General features: G+C 35.2%; 1 protein-coding gene across 1 annotated transcript in view; it reads left to right on the forward strand.

Moving 5' to 3' along the window:
* The first annotated feature begins 9,995 nt into the window (after nucleotides 1-9,995).
* Nucleotides 9,996-17,670, forward strand: part of LOC127437841 (SITS-binding protein-like) — a 38,630-nt gene continuing 30,955 nt past the window's right edge. The window contains exons 1-2 of the mRNA XM_051693058.1: nucleotides 9,996-10,929; nucleotides 13,225-13,396. Coding sequence (XP_051549018.1) covers nucleotides 10,459-10,929; nucleotides 13,225-13,396 — 643 coding nt within the window. The 5' untranslated portion in view covers nucleotides 9,996-10,458. The remainder of the gene's footprint in view (nucleotides 10,930-13,224; nucleotides 13,397-17,670) is intronic.

Below are 17,670 nucleotides of genomic sequence, written 5' to 3' on the forward strand. Positions count from 1 at the left end.
ACAGATCAATATTTATGTCCTTTATCATAAATCTCTACTTTCACATTCTTCATGCATATCACCACCTACTGGTCGGGGCTGGTCAAAGTTAGAGATCTATAAATATATATACACAGAGGTGTATATATATATATATCAATCTGTTTCTCACCCACACCTATCACATCACTTTAGAAGACATTGATTTAACCACTGGAGTCGTATGGATTACTTTTATGCTGTCTTTGTGATTTTTAAAGATTCTAAGCTCTGGCCAACATTCACTTGCATTGTGAGTACCTACAGATTTCTGGTCACCATTCACTGCACTGTATTAACCTAAAGAGCTGAAATATTCTTCTAAAAATCTTTGTGTTCTGCAGAAGACAGACATAGAAATCTTGGATGGGATGAATAAATTAGAATTTATTTTTGGGTGAACTATTCCTTTAAAGAAAATAATGTATACTTATTTTATTGCAATTTAAGTATGAATAAATGACAATTAATAAATTGTAAGCACACATGCTGTCAGGGAAGCAAGCCAGACACAGAAGGTTGGGGAGAACCCAGTCACGGGTATGTTTAATAGAACAATAAACAAACACAAAGACAGGCAACAAACAAGGTTAAACAGAATAACAAATGCAGTACACAGGATAAATACTTAGCTTTAACTGGGAGAAAGCATAGAAGGGTCTGCACAAGCATAGACAATGAGGGCAGTTAGTGGATAGTATATACAGTGTCCTTGATGAGTCCATGATGAGTGACATGTGGTGCTAATTAGAATGAAGGTGAATTGGAGCAGGTGATATATTGGATGATGGGGAGACCAATGGAGGCGTCACACATACACCTTAAGGAAGACAATTTGACAATAATCATCATAATACAGACAATTAAATCGTTAATCACAATTAGCTAATAATTGACAAATGGCACTTAAACTTTTGCAAATGGCTAAAGTACTCTTTTATTTTTATCTTTTAGAATATGTAAGGGGGTCTTTTCAGGCAGGGGACTTTTATTTAAAATAATCATAAAAAACAATAAAAAAAAAAAGTATAACTACAATTTCTGCAACATGATCACATGGGAAATCAACATGTAGTGTCCCAAAGTTCATGTATGCTAAAATCGACCCAGTACTGCTGAATTACTGACAAGTGCCATCCCCAGACATTTTTACATCAATTCTAATGTGTCCTTTCCCTTTGTCACTACTGACAGCATGTTCCATGAGCTACCTCAGAAACACAGGTTCTAGTCCCATTAAAACCAGGAAGTAATTGCATCCATATAAACAATGGTGAGCACAGTTCAGAGATTACATATTCACTCTAAAAATAAATTTTTACTCCACTGATGGTTAGGTTAAGTGTTGGGATTTGGGTTAGGGAGAGCAGTTAATAAAATATGCTTAACTGTTGACTGTATTACATCATTTACAACCAAAAATACAACTCACATTTGGCGGCACTCTGTGGACATTTCACAAGGAAACTGGTGCTCGTACGTACCTATACGTTCACTTCCAGCTTCGGACACTGGGGACAGTCACTTGAATTTCGGTAAGAATAGACCGATTTCAGCTGAAGAGCTTTAAACCTACTGTCGCCACTCACAAAGTTTGTATGTGACCATGTGAGTTTTTCTGCCTAATTTAAGACAATTTAAAACAGTGTTTGCACATGGGTCTGACAAATGATCTACTTGTTTATCCACATAATTATTTATCATGTACCTGAGTAAGGTTAATAAGAGAGGTGCTCTCGGATGCTGGGCAGGCCCCTATAATGAAATCACAGTGCAAGAGCCACTTGTCAAGGTGCCAATGTTTAGCAAAGGGTGGGCTCGGGTGGGTTAGAGGAGACGTACTCATGCAACACGACCCCTTTCAACCTTCAACCAAAGGTCTGTTCACACACTGTTTTCCAATGCTGCCATTTATAGACTGGACCATGCAATCTGTTTGCGACTGAAACTGATGCCTGACATGCAGAAGGGAAAATCTCTCATGAAATATTAATTAGCTTTATTTAAGTAGGACCTACTATATTACATGTCACAATAAATAACAATTATAACAATTAATTAGGCTCAATGTTGGTGTGCACTCCAAAAAGATCCATTAATAACAATCCATTGAAGAATTGTTTTATGTTAATTATTAAGTGTAACACTAATCAAGTATTATACTCTAGTTTTAAATTGATACAGTCTCTCTGAACATTTTAAACCCAACTAGTGAAATTAGTACATTTCAATTACTCAGTAAATTACTGTTAAACTCATATAGTGTTTTCATTTCTGTTACCATTGCACCATTACCCAATTCAACAAAACTGTACAATAACAAACTTTGATATGATGAATAAAGATCATTTCTTAATCTTTACTTTGGAAAATGGGTCAGCAAGACAGTGACGAAATGGAAATTTGTTTAGCAAGATTAAACAACCTGGACCAGAAAAATAAATGAAAAATAAAGACCTAAAGATTGGGTTTAACTGTGGCAGAGATGCCAGAAGTGCAGCCGCAAGAAAAGCGTGGAAACTTTCCCAGCTTGGGTTATATTAAATATCCAAAAGAAAGGGGAAATTGTAAATTGAGGATCCAGACAGGAAGATGGAAAAGTATTTTCACTTAAAGTGAATACTTTTGCTTGTAAATGTCTGCAGTTTTTTTTTTGTAACTTTTGTCAAACAGCATTTTATATTTCCTTGAGGGAGCGCCATGCCACTCATATTTTCCATTATTGCACTGACTGGTATATTATGTTACATGAATATACATGAAAAAAGTGTGTGACTGTAAAAATCAAGGTGGTCCTAAACATTCCAGAATTCTCAGTCCATGAGAAGAGAAAAGATTAATGTGCAGACATCAGTTGCATTCAATTCAAGGCAACAGTTGAAGACTATAATGCTTCAGTTCTTATTGAATAATGTTGGAAATCTCTTTGTGATTTCCTCTTGGAAATCTCTTTGTGATGTAAATTTCTCTGTTTTATATACATACAGTACAGTTGGATCCATAGATCTGAGACCTTTTCATTAAAATGTGGAGATAAAAAGTAAACAAAAAAGATTCTGCACAATTTCTGGGTCACTATTCAAGTTTGTGAGATCATGTTAACTCCTTTGTACAAAAGTTCAGATTTCCTTGCTTCCACTGAAGAACTAAGAATAAACGTATGTACATTTTCGGTGCACATTTATGTACAGTATAAATGTATGTGCATTTATGATGATAACATAATTTGTTATGAAAAATGTTGTATTAAATCATAAATACTAAATTAAAATTTTATTTAATGTGTCTGATTTAATACAACATTTTTCATAACAAATGATTATAATAATATATACTTTTATAATAAAAAAAATATACTATATAGAAGTATTTTCACTAGTGGTATTGATACTTTTGGACCCCACGGTATATACTGTGTAGTGGTAGACATCTACAATATAAGTTCAGTCATGAAACTCTACATGGCACAAGTTGAAAGGTCATTTGAACATAATTACATAATTAACCTCCATTTTTGCTTTTTTTAAAGAAAAGAAGGGACGAGTTGAATTTTTTTTTCTGTGGTAATCAACATTATGCCACAAATGCTGTCGATTGAGCGTAACTTGTGTTGTATTATCAAATTAGGAGGCACATCAGTACATTTTACTTATGTAACCCTTGCCCTTTCAAACAATATTTTACTGAGTATTTTTCTTCTTAATGTAATGGCTCTTTACGTAATCTGCTAGCCAATCAGCTTGCGTACTCTCTTTTTGTCTAATACTTAAATTGTCTCAGTTGTTTGTAGGTAGGCTGGTTTCACTGCAGCGTGCTACAAGAGTTTTCTCTCTGAAACCCTCCTCCTCCCCAGCACCACTGGTCTAGATCTGCTTTAAGGGGATTGTACATATGTATATTGTGCACACAAATCATTACTATTGGCATGTAATGCAACGAGGTGTGCTGAAGTCAACTGATTTTAGTAATATACATATCCAACTCTGTGTAAAAATAAAATAATGGCAAATTATAGATAAAAATTTTAATTTTGACTTCCCTCTACAAAATAATGGATTACTCAGTAAATATTGATACATGGCTTTTAATATTTTGACTCTCATCTTCATACTTACCCATCTCTGTGTAAAAATAAAATAGCGGCACTGCCACCTTTCTTTTTTTTTACCTATAGTTTTGCTCAAACTCATAGCAAAAATTTCATTTTGACTCCCCGTTGCAAAATAAATAATTACTCAGTAAATATAGATCTCATTTAATAGTTTGACTTTCAACTTTCTGACTTTGACTTTCGACTTTCAATAACATCACTGACATCAAATCTGGGTCATTACGCTTCTTGAAGTGGCAATTTTTTAATGTTCAGATGAATGCGTGATTTGTTTCAGTGGACACTGGGAGATGAGGCTTATAAAATAAAGACATAAATTTAGGTTTTTTCTTCACAAAAAGCAATCTAATGGCTTCAAAGGACTCTGAATATATCTGGAATGAAACTCGTCAGCAGACCAGAATGTGTATAAAAAAAACAACAGACTAAATATTAACCTATGCAAACTAATTAACATTACTGAGTTCAAATTGAAAATCATACCCCAACATTTCAAGCCATGATCACAAAATTGGACTCTGACATTTAATTTCATGGCAGTAAAATTTGGATGCCATTTGCTTAATCTAAAGCCCAAAATATACTCCAGTCAGATTTCGTCAACAGCAGAGTGCTTGAGCACTGAACGGTGTGGCCCGATTTTTCTAACAACGCGTATTCTGAATGCACAGAATGTGCATGCGCTTGAAATTATTCACACTAATTGGTGGGTCCACAATGTGGCAAAACTCATAGTTGTGCCACTGCTCTCACAAAAAAAGGAGCGCCGGAAGAAGGTGTAATCACTGCAAAACAACAGGAGATAAAGGTAGAAACAACAAAACACATGTGTAAGGAGGTCAAGAGATACCTTCAATTCTATAACTTGAGTCTTAATAAATATAAATATCTTTATGGGTCTTATCTCCTAAAGAGAAATAGGATCTTAAAGCAGTCGTAGTGCACATGTGCCAATTGCCAGTGTATGCACCCTGAATGAAATTTAAAGCGTTTGACTGTACGCATCTGCTAAGCGTTCACGTCAAAACCGAAGTATGGTGGCAGAGGTTTCTCATCGAAAGCAATTTGGTTACCAGCTGCATCACAGCACAAATGCTATAGGGTGCTTTTGGTGTCTACAGTACATAATGATGCGCAGGGCTCCTGGACAAGTGGCAGTATTTGATGCCTTGGGAGTGAGAACCCATTGACATACAGTATAAGTTCTGCTTTGCAAACTGAATTTTTTATTTATTTTTATTTAATTTTATTTAAGCTGACCTGTGTAATTTCCTTAAAAACTGACTACAGAAGCTGATTCTCCTTTGTTTTTCATATTCCACGCTCACACTCAGTGGAAAGCAGAGCCAGCTACCAATCAGTCAAGCCATTATTTATAGCACTTCTTAACGGTTGATGTGTAACTTGAGACTCTTCCTCTGGACATGGCCCCAAAGCATGCCCAACTCTGACCCTGAGCCATGGCCACTGTAAAGTTGAACTTGACTTGTCACACATGTAGAACACACAAACACACACGAAAATGCAGACACAAGATAACAAATGCAGCATATGCAACTGGCATGCCTTTGCAACTGTCACTCTCTAACAACTTTATCAGCAAAAAAGGGTACTGTTTAAAGTACAAAGTCCATCAATGGGGTGGTACACTTGTTTTGGGAACAAAACACATACTGTAAATGTACCTTAAAAGGTACACAATAGGTCCTTGGGTAAAATTATGTGTTATGTACCCAACATGACAAGTTACAAAGTTTAACTAGAGGTACAGAAAAGGTTTCCATAAGGGTACCACCCCAGTGACAGCCCTTGTACGTTAAACAGAACCATTTTTTTCTGAGGATGTACAGGAATAAATATAGAAATACGGCCAAATGAGTGAAAGGAACACTTTGTAAAAGTGAGCAGTCAGTAGTCAGCTGATAGGTGAATCCGTCTAGTGGTTATGTGATTATTGGAAAAGAGTGATCAGCCAAGGTGAGGTTCCCACAGATCCAATGACCACAGCCCTGCCAGTGGAATCCTGAGAGGTAAAAGGGCTGACTTACAGAATCTGAGACAGTTGCAACTAATCTTCAAGGCATTTAGGCCATTGGCCTCTTTGATACATCAGAGCTACATCTGAACTACATTCATTTCAAGTTTTCTGGGAAGACTGGGTAATTTTTTTTTTGTGTGTGTAAATCAAACAATTGTTGAGCAGAAAATGCAACTGAGAAAAAAATCCAGCAACTGAGAGTAACAGGTTGATGTAACCAAAAACATGTGATTCATGAAGTAGCCTAACATCTAAATGAGGGAAGGTGGGGGCTAGTTGTCACATTTTTTTTTATTCCAGTAAATACTCAAATACAGTCAATTTAAAAGTAAAAAAATAAAAATATGGAGCAAAACAATTCATGAAACAACTAAAATGTAAAAAGATATAACCTGTTGAAACATTAGGACAAAACCTGACCTTTTGTCATAAGACCACATTTAAACGGGTCTTTTAAATATTTACTTTTGTAGGGTAGATATCACAAAAACATTTTTTTTTTTTTATTAAGTCAAGACTTTACCTGACTACATTAGGTTACACTAACCAAAATAATTTTAAAGGGATGTTCCGAGTTTAATACAAGTTAAGCTCAATCGATAGTGTTTGTGGCAAAGTGGCACAATATTGATCACCACAAAAATTCATTTCGAGTCATCCCTCCTTTTCTTAAAAAAAAAAAAAAAAAAAAAAAAAAAGAAGAAAAAAATCAAGGTTACGGTGAGGCACTTGCAATGGAAGTGAATGGGGGCCAAAATGTCAAAATACTCACAGTTTCAAAAAGTATAGCCACAAGGCAAAGATTATGTGTGTAAACATAATTCTAGTGTGATAAAATAACTTACTAACCTTTTCTGTGTAAAGTTATAGCCAATTTTACAACTTTGTTACCATGAGGATGTTACGTCAGCAAACCCTAAAACCCTAAAATGACTGCAAAAATAACAATTTAAACAACTTTACTGCTCAAATAATACATGAGTTTTAACAGAAGAATTAATGTGTGCTTTTTTTTTATTTATAAGCTTCACATTTCTGTGTTTAAACCCTCCAAAATTGGCCACATTCACTTTCATTGTAAGTGTCTCAATGTAACCTCCATTTTTGCTTTTTTTAAAGAAAAAAGGGACGAGTCAAATTTTTTTTTTTCTGTGGTAATCAACATTATGCCACAAATGCTGTCGATTGAGCGTAACTTGTGTTGTATTGTCAAATTAGGAGGCACATCAGTACATTTTACTTATGTAACTTATGATAATTATGGTTGCCTTTTTTTTGCCCTTGCCCTTTCAAACAATATTTTACTGAGTATTTTTCTTCTTAATATAATGGCTCTTTATTTTATAAGCCTACAATAACAGACTTCTGTGGTCTTCTTATTTCTTATGAGCAATCTTTGGTTCAAAGTTGGAAAGGAGTGCAGAGTAAGCCTAAACACAATGGCTGTTGACAGACAAAATTCCATAGGTACCATCTCCAGTCATCCACGTTCTCATGCCATTAATCTTCGCAGTCATGGGGGGATTCCCGCTGCTTGTGCTTCATACCCCCCCTGCTCACACATTAAGGCTTGTGCTTCATGCATCTGCTTGACACATTCTTTATGTTAAGTGTCATACTGTAAATTACACAGCTGATATACAGTGCACTGTAAAAAATGTCTGTAATTTTAACAGTAAAAGACTGTAAAAATGCTACAGAGGTAAAACGTTAATTGATTAACGAATATTAACTGTAAAATATACAGTCATTTTTTAAAATATATTTTAAAAGACAATATAGTAGTTTTTACAATAAAATGTAAAAAAAAAGTAGGATCTTCCTGTATAATTAATGGTAAAAATTTACATTATGTTTAAAAAGAGAGTACATGTACTTTTACAGTAAATTATTGTTAAAATTACAGTAAAAAACAATAATCGGGCATTCCCAGAATTCCCTGCATTACCCATTATATTTCATTATATTTTATGGGAATAGTTATGTTTCTTCTTATTTTTAATATCAGTTATGTACTTTGGTGTGTTCTATGTTATATTTGATGTAGTTTAGTTAATGTTTACTGCATTATGTTAATTTCACATGTGTTACCCTGATGGTGTTTAGTGTTTGTGTGAGTGACACTGAGCACTGTCTCTACATGTTTATTGGTCATTACTCCTGGAAAGGACACTTTATGTCTTTATGTCATCATGTGCCCTTCTGTAATTACCACAGTGATTAACAATACATTATAAAGTGAAAAGCAGATTTTTACAGTTTCAGAAGGTTAATATCAAATTCATGATGTTTTTTTTTTTACTGTAAATGTAACATTTTTTTATTATTATTATTTTTACAGTGCCATCGTGGTCATGTAAATTACAATAGTTTTAAACTGTAAAATGTACAGGTTGTTCTGTAAAGTTGTTTACATTTTTACTGTATTTTTACATAATTATTCTGGCAACCACAGCTGCCAGTTTTTATATATACATATATATATATATATATATATATATATATATATATATATATATATATATATATATATATATATATATATATTATTATTATTATTATTATTTTTTTTTTTTTTTTTTTTTTTTTTACAGTGTATACCAGTCAAATTTTGGACACACTTGATTGAATTTATGTTTCTTGTGACCCTTAAAATCTGTTGACCTAAAGGCGTATGCTTTAAATGATTGAAGTTAATTTTGTAGACGAATGGAAATTGTTTTGTAGACAAATTAGATTTGTATTACATATGTTATAATAAATGTTACTAAAATTTTCATTTTAAGGAAAAGCAGCCAACAAATGCCCAGCATGGGAACTCCTTCAATATGGTTTAAAAAGCATCTCAGGATGCACCTCATGAAGTTGGTTAAGAGAATGACCAGAGTATATCAGTTGCTTTAGATAAAATTGTCTACAAAATGAATAAATGGAAATGTACAGTAAATGTAAATGAGTGTGCAGAACTGTAATCTAGACAAAGTGCTGCTACTTTGAAGGAGATAAAATATAAGATTTGTTTTTAAGTTGTAAAATAATTATTTTCTGTTTAACATTTTAGGTCACTATACATGTACAGAAAAAAAAAATGATAACCTAAAAAAAATTTGGTAACATATAAATGAACTGGTTTTAAAGTAAAACATATTACCAAAAAATAAATAAATAAATAAATTATATATATATATATATATATATATATATATATATATATATATATATATATATATATATATATTATATAATAAATCACAAATTATTTTAAGAGTTACATCAGATAGAAATAGCTCCTTAAGATAACGATTGCAGCTTGATTACCACTTCTTACAGTGTGATACCCATATTTAATGTATATAAGGCATGGATATTTAAATATTGAAAGAGGCTGATGCCTGTTATAAGTGCTTATAGGCATTCATGCATTTAGTCAATTATTTGCTATAAAAGTGAGCACATCACTTTTTGTGTGCGTCTCCAAATGGCAAGCGCGTTCATTCTGGAGCTCGTGCATTACGAAAAGTGTGATATTTTGACATAAAGAAGTGGGCTTAAACATGTATTTTAGGCCATCATTCATGAGCCTGCTTTAACAGTTATAGGACTTGTTTTAATATAGGGAGGGCGTATGAAATATTGCAATGTTGAAGGGATTGATGCATGTAATAAGTGCATATATAAGTCAATGAGCTACTTCAAAAGTGAGCCCAGCACTCTGGATGCGCGCGTCTCCAAATGGCATGCGCGTGCATTCTGGTGCTCGCGCAGTACGGATAGTGAGAATGGGTCACTCTTCACACGCTGCGCCCTGTACGGCCCATGACCGGGGGGCCCGGCAATTGCAAAGCTCTCGGTCTCCTAATCACTTTCTCTCGTACCTTTCTGAAGAAGCAGTATGGAGTTACATCAGAGCACCGCGCGAAAGTGCAGGCCAAGCAAATAAGCCGCTGAGGAGGTAATTGTAGGCATTGCTGCCAAACCCGTAAGGCGTCTCACTCCTGTGCGATCAATGCTTTAAACTTGCTATACAAAACTTACAAGCGGCATGCATTACATGTCTTTTTTTGCTTTGGAATGTTTGTGCTGGGAGAACTGGACCTTAATCCTTTGATGTGCGGCAGCCGGTGTAGTTAGGTCAAATTCAAAAATTGAAATTCAAAAATTCGAATTCTACAACAAAGCAACGCGCCAGACTGAAAACCCGATACACGATGAGGATTCTCCGCGTCTCAGCGGACAGAGCCACATTTTTTTATCATCACTTTTGATTAGATCTTTCAGCTCTGAAATCAACATGCCTCACACTCGCAATAGGAACCCGAGTCCAATCCCAGAGGTGACATGGGACACTGGATTGAAGGAGATGAACGAGACATTGAAGGGGGCTATTGCCTGTTTGGGAGTTGCTGTCTTTTTTGTCATGACAATTGGAATCATTTATTGGCAAGTTGTGGATCAGCCCAACAAGAACTGGATCCTGAAGGGGAGTTTTAGTGGACTTATTTGGGAGAGACGGACGCAAACTCTGGTCATTCAGACACTGACTGAGGACAAGACTTTTGCGGAGATTGACGTGGGGAATGTGGGGAACCCTGATATTGAGGTTCCGTTTGTGAGGAACATGTGCTGGCTCAACAAAACCGAATTCTGCTACACTTGGGATTCGGTCGCAGAGGTGAAGATATCTTTGGAAACAGAGGGGGAATCAGATACTGAGTGCTACAGTGTAACCTGGACTCCAATTCACTGTCATGTGGACCTGAAGGTACAATGTTGTTAGAATGACTTTAAACTATTGTGTCACTGTTTTGAATAAGAATGAACATTTTAATTTGACTTCTGAACAGGTGTTCACTTGTAGTTGAAAATTATTTGTATTTATATTTAATTAGTGGTCACTTTTATGTGACTTTATACAGTACACTGCGTTTTATAGGTTATTGTTAGTTTATAATAGTGTTATTCTAATGTTATAAATCAAAAAGGTACTAACTTTGCCGTTCTTCTGTCAATAATAATAATAATAATAATAATAATAATAATAATAAATGTTTTCAAATAAATATTCCAGGTTGAATACAAGTTAAGCTCAGTCGACAGGATTTGTGGAAAAATATTGATTACAAGAAATATTAATTGCTACTCTCAGAAAACAAAAAGTACTTACAATGGAAGTGAGTGGGGCCAATCTGAAAAAAGTAAATAAAATACTCACTGTTTCAAAAGCAGTGAAGTACAACCACAAGATATAAACAATATGCATGTTAACCTGATTTTAGCGTGATAAAATTGCTTACTAACCTTTTATGTGTAAAGTTATATCTAATTTACAACTTCATTGCCATGATGATGTTATATGTGAAGTCTAAAAACCTAAAACGAAAAATTAATGTAAGTGCTTTTATAAAATTATAAACTTGACATTTCTGCCTGTAAACCCTCCAAAAATTGGCCCCATTCACTTCCATTGTTCCAGCGATTTTCTTTTTTCATTTTCTTTTCTTTTTTTTAAAGAAAAGGAGGGACAAGTTGATTTTTATTTATGTATTTTTATTTTGGATTTTTTTTAGTAATCAATATTATGTCACAAATGCTTTCGATTGATCTTACCTTGTATTGATTCTGGAATATTCCTTTAAAGCAGTGCTTAAAGTTTACAAGACTTAAATAGCCACTTTAGACAAAGATACAGTACATTTCACAGATTTCCAATGAGACAGAGTCGTTCTTTGTTCAGTGAGAGCTTAATCTAAATGCACTTCAGAAGTTTATTTAACAATTAATCCCTTAATTTCCAACATTTCCTACTTCAGTAATGCTTTGTCAGGTGCTATTTCAAACTGAAGCCCAAGAACACATTGTTCAGTCAATTCCATTGACGTAAAGGTATTCTGCACCTGTTTTCAAGTGTTATGAGTGCAGAAAGCTGCTTAGCTGGATATGCATGAATTATGCTGGTATGTGCACAGATTATGCTCACTCATGGACAGTGTTGGGCAAGTTACTTAAAAAAGTAATCCACTACGAATTACTAACTACTTTTCTTAATTATAATCAGATTACTTTACTGATTACTTTTTGAAATATTAATCATATTATTAATTACTTTACTTTTAAGTTACTTTCTAAAACACATGTCACAATTTTTTTTTTCGCTCAACAAATTCAAAATAATGTGTATTTTCTGCTTGTTCATTGTCGCACACCATTCAGCTGTCACAGAAACGCAAACAGAGATACATATGAATATATTAATTTACATTTTAAGTATATAATAATATTTTTTTAGAAATATTCCTAACCCAAGCAATGTACTTAAAGTAATTACTTTCATTGAAAGTCAGTAATCTGATTACAAGAATTTAAAATGTAATGTGCTACACTACTTTTTGTGCTTCAAAGTAATTTGATTACTGTAACTAATTTGTAATCCAGTTACACCCAACACTGCTCATGGAGGCCTGACAGGATCTATCTGAAGGTGCTCAATTAATTAATGTGTATTTATATCTTTCATGTGTATAGTTGGAGATTTATATGCAATCAACTAAGCAGTACATAAACCATAATGATACATTTGATCCAACACGTTCTCATGACAAGTCATAATTAGTTAGGTAATTAGTACGAAATCGAAAAAATTTACGCTTTTACTCCCGTTGAGAAAAAATAAACCAATGAATGATGTTATTACGATTTTCCTAAGTTTGACCCCTAAACCAAACCCTAACCATAAAGTCTAACCCCTTACCCTAACCCTAAACCTTACCATGATTTTAATAGGAAAATATCTTTTGTGTAACACTGAGGAAAGAAAACATTGTGGTTTGGAATGAGATGAGGGAAGCTTAGGTTATTCACATACATCAGTCATTTGTATTGCATAAATAAACGTTTATTGAAATGTGTTCACTGAAGTTTCCTTTCTTAAAATAAAGTGTTGGATATGAGGCTAACTAAAATTTGATGCCTTGTATCGATTTGAAATTCTGTGTGTTGTTTGGTTGGTCTCTTTGGGAATGAAAGATTGTTTGTCTCTTGAATTCTCTATCTCTCTCAGGACTGTTTCTCCATGGTGAATATTTCATGGTACGGAGGTGCCAGTGTCCGTACGCCCAACTGGCCGATAAACGATGCCAACATTTCTATGCAACCCTTCAAAGTCAGTGACCTTCGGGACATCCCCTCTGGCTTCGGATCACTTTTAGAGCGTTACTTCCTGGGATCTTCAGGTAAGCAAAGAGGAGCTCCTTATCACCAACTGCCCCCCTCCCCCCCATTCAATTAGGTCACCCTGTTCTTTCACATATTGTTGGTCTGGACACATATCCATGTGACTATGTACACAATGCAAAACTGCCTCTGGCCTGAGATCACGGGACCTACTGTACATAGAGAGTGTAACACAATACGGACGGTTACTTATGCTTAGTGAAAGATTGCAAAACAAAGAACAGCAGACTTGTGTCTAAAATGAAGCCATTGGTATCTGTCAGCAGTTGCCTCGTGTTTCTATTGAGAGTTAATTAAACAAACAAATCCAGAGGCAGATTTAAATAACCAGTGTGTTTATGTCTGGCTGTTAGTTTGATTCCAGAGAAGGTGGACGGGTGTTTATGGACAGATGCATAGTGCTTGCAGACATTCTTCGAGCCACTTTCTTACAGTTTTTGGGTTATAGACGTATTTCACAATGGATGACTAAGTGCAAGTTTTTAGAAATTTTTGCAGAATTAAAAAAACAACAACATGGAATCTTACATTTGAAGACCCAATGAATATGGTTTGATAAGCGCAGTTTTCATTCTTGTGTTGATAATTCGAATAGAAACAAGAAATATGGTTGAGATATATCAAAGGGCTTGTGCCTTTTTTTTAAAAAAAAGCAACCAATACTTTTAGTTTACATCACGGCCCAGCAAAATCACACTTGACAGCTTGTACAATGGAATGAATACATCTGAGCCACTTCCTTTGCAACCAATTAATGGTTGCTAAAGGAAATTAAGTACAAGGGTTAGTGCAGCCAAAGGCAGTTGGTAAAATAATTTATGATGAGGGGACGTTGTCATTTGATAGAGCATTTTATTCAATAAAATTTGTGTAGTAAAAGATTAGGCAATAATATTTTAGTAGGGCTGTCGATTTACCGCGTTAATTTAGTGTGATTAATTATATAACAATTAACGTGTTAAAAAAATTATGCAACTAATCATGTCCTCTGACCCTTATCTAAATACCGTAATAAAAGTATGTATTTCCCTACCATCGGAGCATTTCAAGTTTGAAGTATAAGTAACTTTTTTTACAAGCCGTGTCAGCAGGGGGCAGTCACCACACCTCAACAAACCTCACAAGCAGCCCAGCCACGCTCTTGACAGCTGGACGAAGCACATCATAATGCAAGGATCGTGAGGTGCTATTTTCAAAGTTTCAACTACTTTTAACTCAGCATCCTAAAAACACAGTGTTTATGATGATAAAAAACCACTGAGAATCTCCAAAAGTCTGATGCATATGTATATAAATTGACAATTAAATAGTGCAGACAGAATGCAAGAGTGCGTCCTGTGAGAACAACTATATATATATATATAAATTATTTTAAGCATTATGAATTATTCTTATTGAATTCCTTATCTTCGGGCCGTTCTCAGTAGATATGGATATATGTGATTAAGTGTGATTGATTCATTTAAATAATCAGCATTTTATTACAAATTTTAACCGACTGACTGCCCTAAATTTTAGACTATTTTTATGGAAGAGAAAAACTATAACATTTAAATGTGTATATCTGCTAACAGTTAATTTTGTCAACTTTTAGGAATACCAAAAGGCTATAAATTCCTAGATTCCCAGAAGCACTCTGGCCTTCATTACTGGCTTGAAGGAAGATTGAAACTAACAAGACTCTTCCTAGAATTGGACATCTGGCTAAATTTGGTATTCCAAGAATCTCTTAGGTCAGGGAGGTGAGCAAGAGCCCAGTGGCTTCACATCACCTGTGAAGATATGAGAGAACCTGCCAGAAGAACAACCGTTACATAATCAGATCACTACAATAAGCGTGCAGACAAAAGCTACTTCTGCGTCAAAGGTACACTCACCGAGCACTTTATTAGGTACACCTGTACACCTACTTACTGTATTCATGCAATTATCTAATCAGTCAATCATGTGGCAGCAGTGCAATACATAAAATCATGCAGATATGGGTCAGGAGCTTCAGTTAATATTCACATCAACCATCAGAATGGGGAAAAATGTGATCTCAGTGATTTAGACCGTGGCATGATTGTAATTTATAGTATTCCTGTAACTGCTGATCTCCTGGGATTTTCACGCACAACAGTCTCAAGAATTTACTCTGAATGGTGCCTAAACCAAAAAACATCCAGTGAGCGGCAATTCTGTGGATGGAAACGCCTTGTTGACAAGAGAGGTCAACGGAGAATGGCCAGACTGGTTCAAACTGACAGAAAGGCTACGGTAACTTAGATAACCGCTCTGTATAAATGTTGTGAGCAGAATAGCATCTCAGAATACACAACACGTCGAACCTTGAGACAGATGGACTACAACAGCAAAATCAGGGCAGTATCATAAGGGAGGCGTCACCTTAGCAACGTTTTATCTGCATCATGAAAACGTCACACCTTTCTCACCTCAGTTCGGACGATTCCATCACGGGCTCTGCAATCTTCTGGTATTATCGCATGTGTTTAACTGCAATATGTTTCATTATACTTATAATATAAGTTTATTTACATCATACTAGGGATGTCAGTTTTCAGACATTTTCGTAATCGATCGTCGTGGAAATTAACAATCAATTACTCGATTATTCGTTAACGTTAATATCGCAAAACATGATCAATTTCAGGCAACATGAACATTCGGAATGCAGCATGACGATCTCCTGTGTGATCATGTTGCTGAATCTATCAAGTAATACAATCGGAATGTTTTTGCAAAAAATACTTTTAAAAAGTGGAACGAAGACTGTATGTAGTGTAAATGGTCAATATGTAATGACTCCTTGTGCTTCGGATCACCAGGCGTGCCATGAGCAGTTTGTGTGGGTGGGCAGCTGGTATCTAAACATGGTTACCACTCTGAGCTGAGACACTTTCACACTTACACAGCACATCATCACCCGCACTCAATCTGGCAATTAATAACCCTATTTATCCAACACATTCACGCTGCTTTTTTCATGCAGTTGCATTGTCTGTGTGTTTGAATTTTGTGACGGTTTACTGAATGCATTCAACTTTCAGCAGCGTCCAAGACAGCTGAACAGAATAAGATTAAACAAAGGGCATGACATCAGCTAAGGACATAATGTCCATCATGTGACATAAACAAAGGTCTTTTATGATTTCCTAGATCGCTGATTACATACTACCGCCAAGCGTTATGTAATGGCATGAGCAGTTTAACTGAAAGGGTCGCATGCTTTTAATCCCTTTTCCACCTTGCTAGAGGGTGGCTTGATTTTGGAGACCTCTCAAAGCCCTCTTTAATTTGTTCACTTTAAAGAGAGAAATGTTGAGCTTCCTGCCAATGCAGCTGTCTTCGTTGCCAAGTAACCGCAGACACATCACGGTATATAGTGCCCAGTGGCATAACAATGACAATCATGTTGGCTCAGATTCGAAAGGCGACATGGCAGCTGCCCATGTCCACAGCTTGGCTTCTACTGGCCGGCAGTGTGTTGATAATGAAGATAACTGTTTTTCCTAAGTTGCTGTTCTGCAGCCGAATGGCATGTTGTTGTGCTGACCTGTAAAATGAACCCCTTGCAACCCAGGGCAAGCCCAAAGGTAAACTTTTCAGCACAGTATATTTACATTTAGGAAATCAGAGATCAGTTTTAAACAGGTAGGTGATGTGAGGCTTAGGTCATGCAAATACCGAACACTGTCAATAACTTTGTCTACTTTGTGTCCAGACAAGTTGTGTCCTTTACTGGGATTGTTGACACGTGTGTCTGGTTCACCATGATGACTCTTATCCATATCCACTCGATACCATCTCTTAAAAAGACAGTCATTTTAGATTTGTACTAATTGCATGCTGTGATTTGTACTCCATTAAGAATCTAGTGTGTGTAAATTCTGACACTTAAGCACATATTACCACCCAATTATCATTAACGAATAGTTTTTCTTTTACAATTCTCATTGTTTTCAGTGGTGATTCTCATTACCTTGACACAGTCCATTTTTAAACTGTATTGCAGTAAATAATGATGCTGTTGTACAACAATTTTCTAAATTATAACTAGCAAAAATGAAAGGCAGTACCAAGGAAGTTCTACTATGATTTATAAATGCTTTACAAATTAAATAATATAGCATGGCAATTGGTGGGTAAAAGATGTGTAACTGTAATGGAATTAATGTCACAGTGTAAAAAAACTTAACAGCTCCAAAAATAGGCCTCACTTTCTATGTGATCTCAAAAACAAAATGATCCACACTCCTTTTTCTAAATTTCT

The sequence above is a fragment of the Myxocyprinus asiaticus genome, chromosome 48 (assembly GCF_019703515.2).
Source record: "Myxocyprinus asiaticus isolate MX2 ecotype Aquarium Trade chromosome 48, UBuf_Myxa_2, whole genome shotgun sequence".
Lineage (NCBI taxonomy): Eukaryota > Metazoa > Chordata > Actinopteri > Cypriniformes > Catostomidae > Myxocyprinus > Myxocyprinus asiaticus.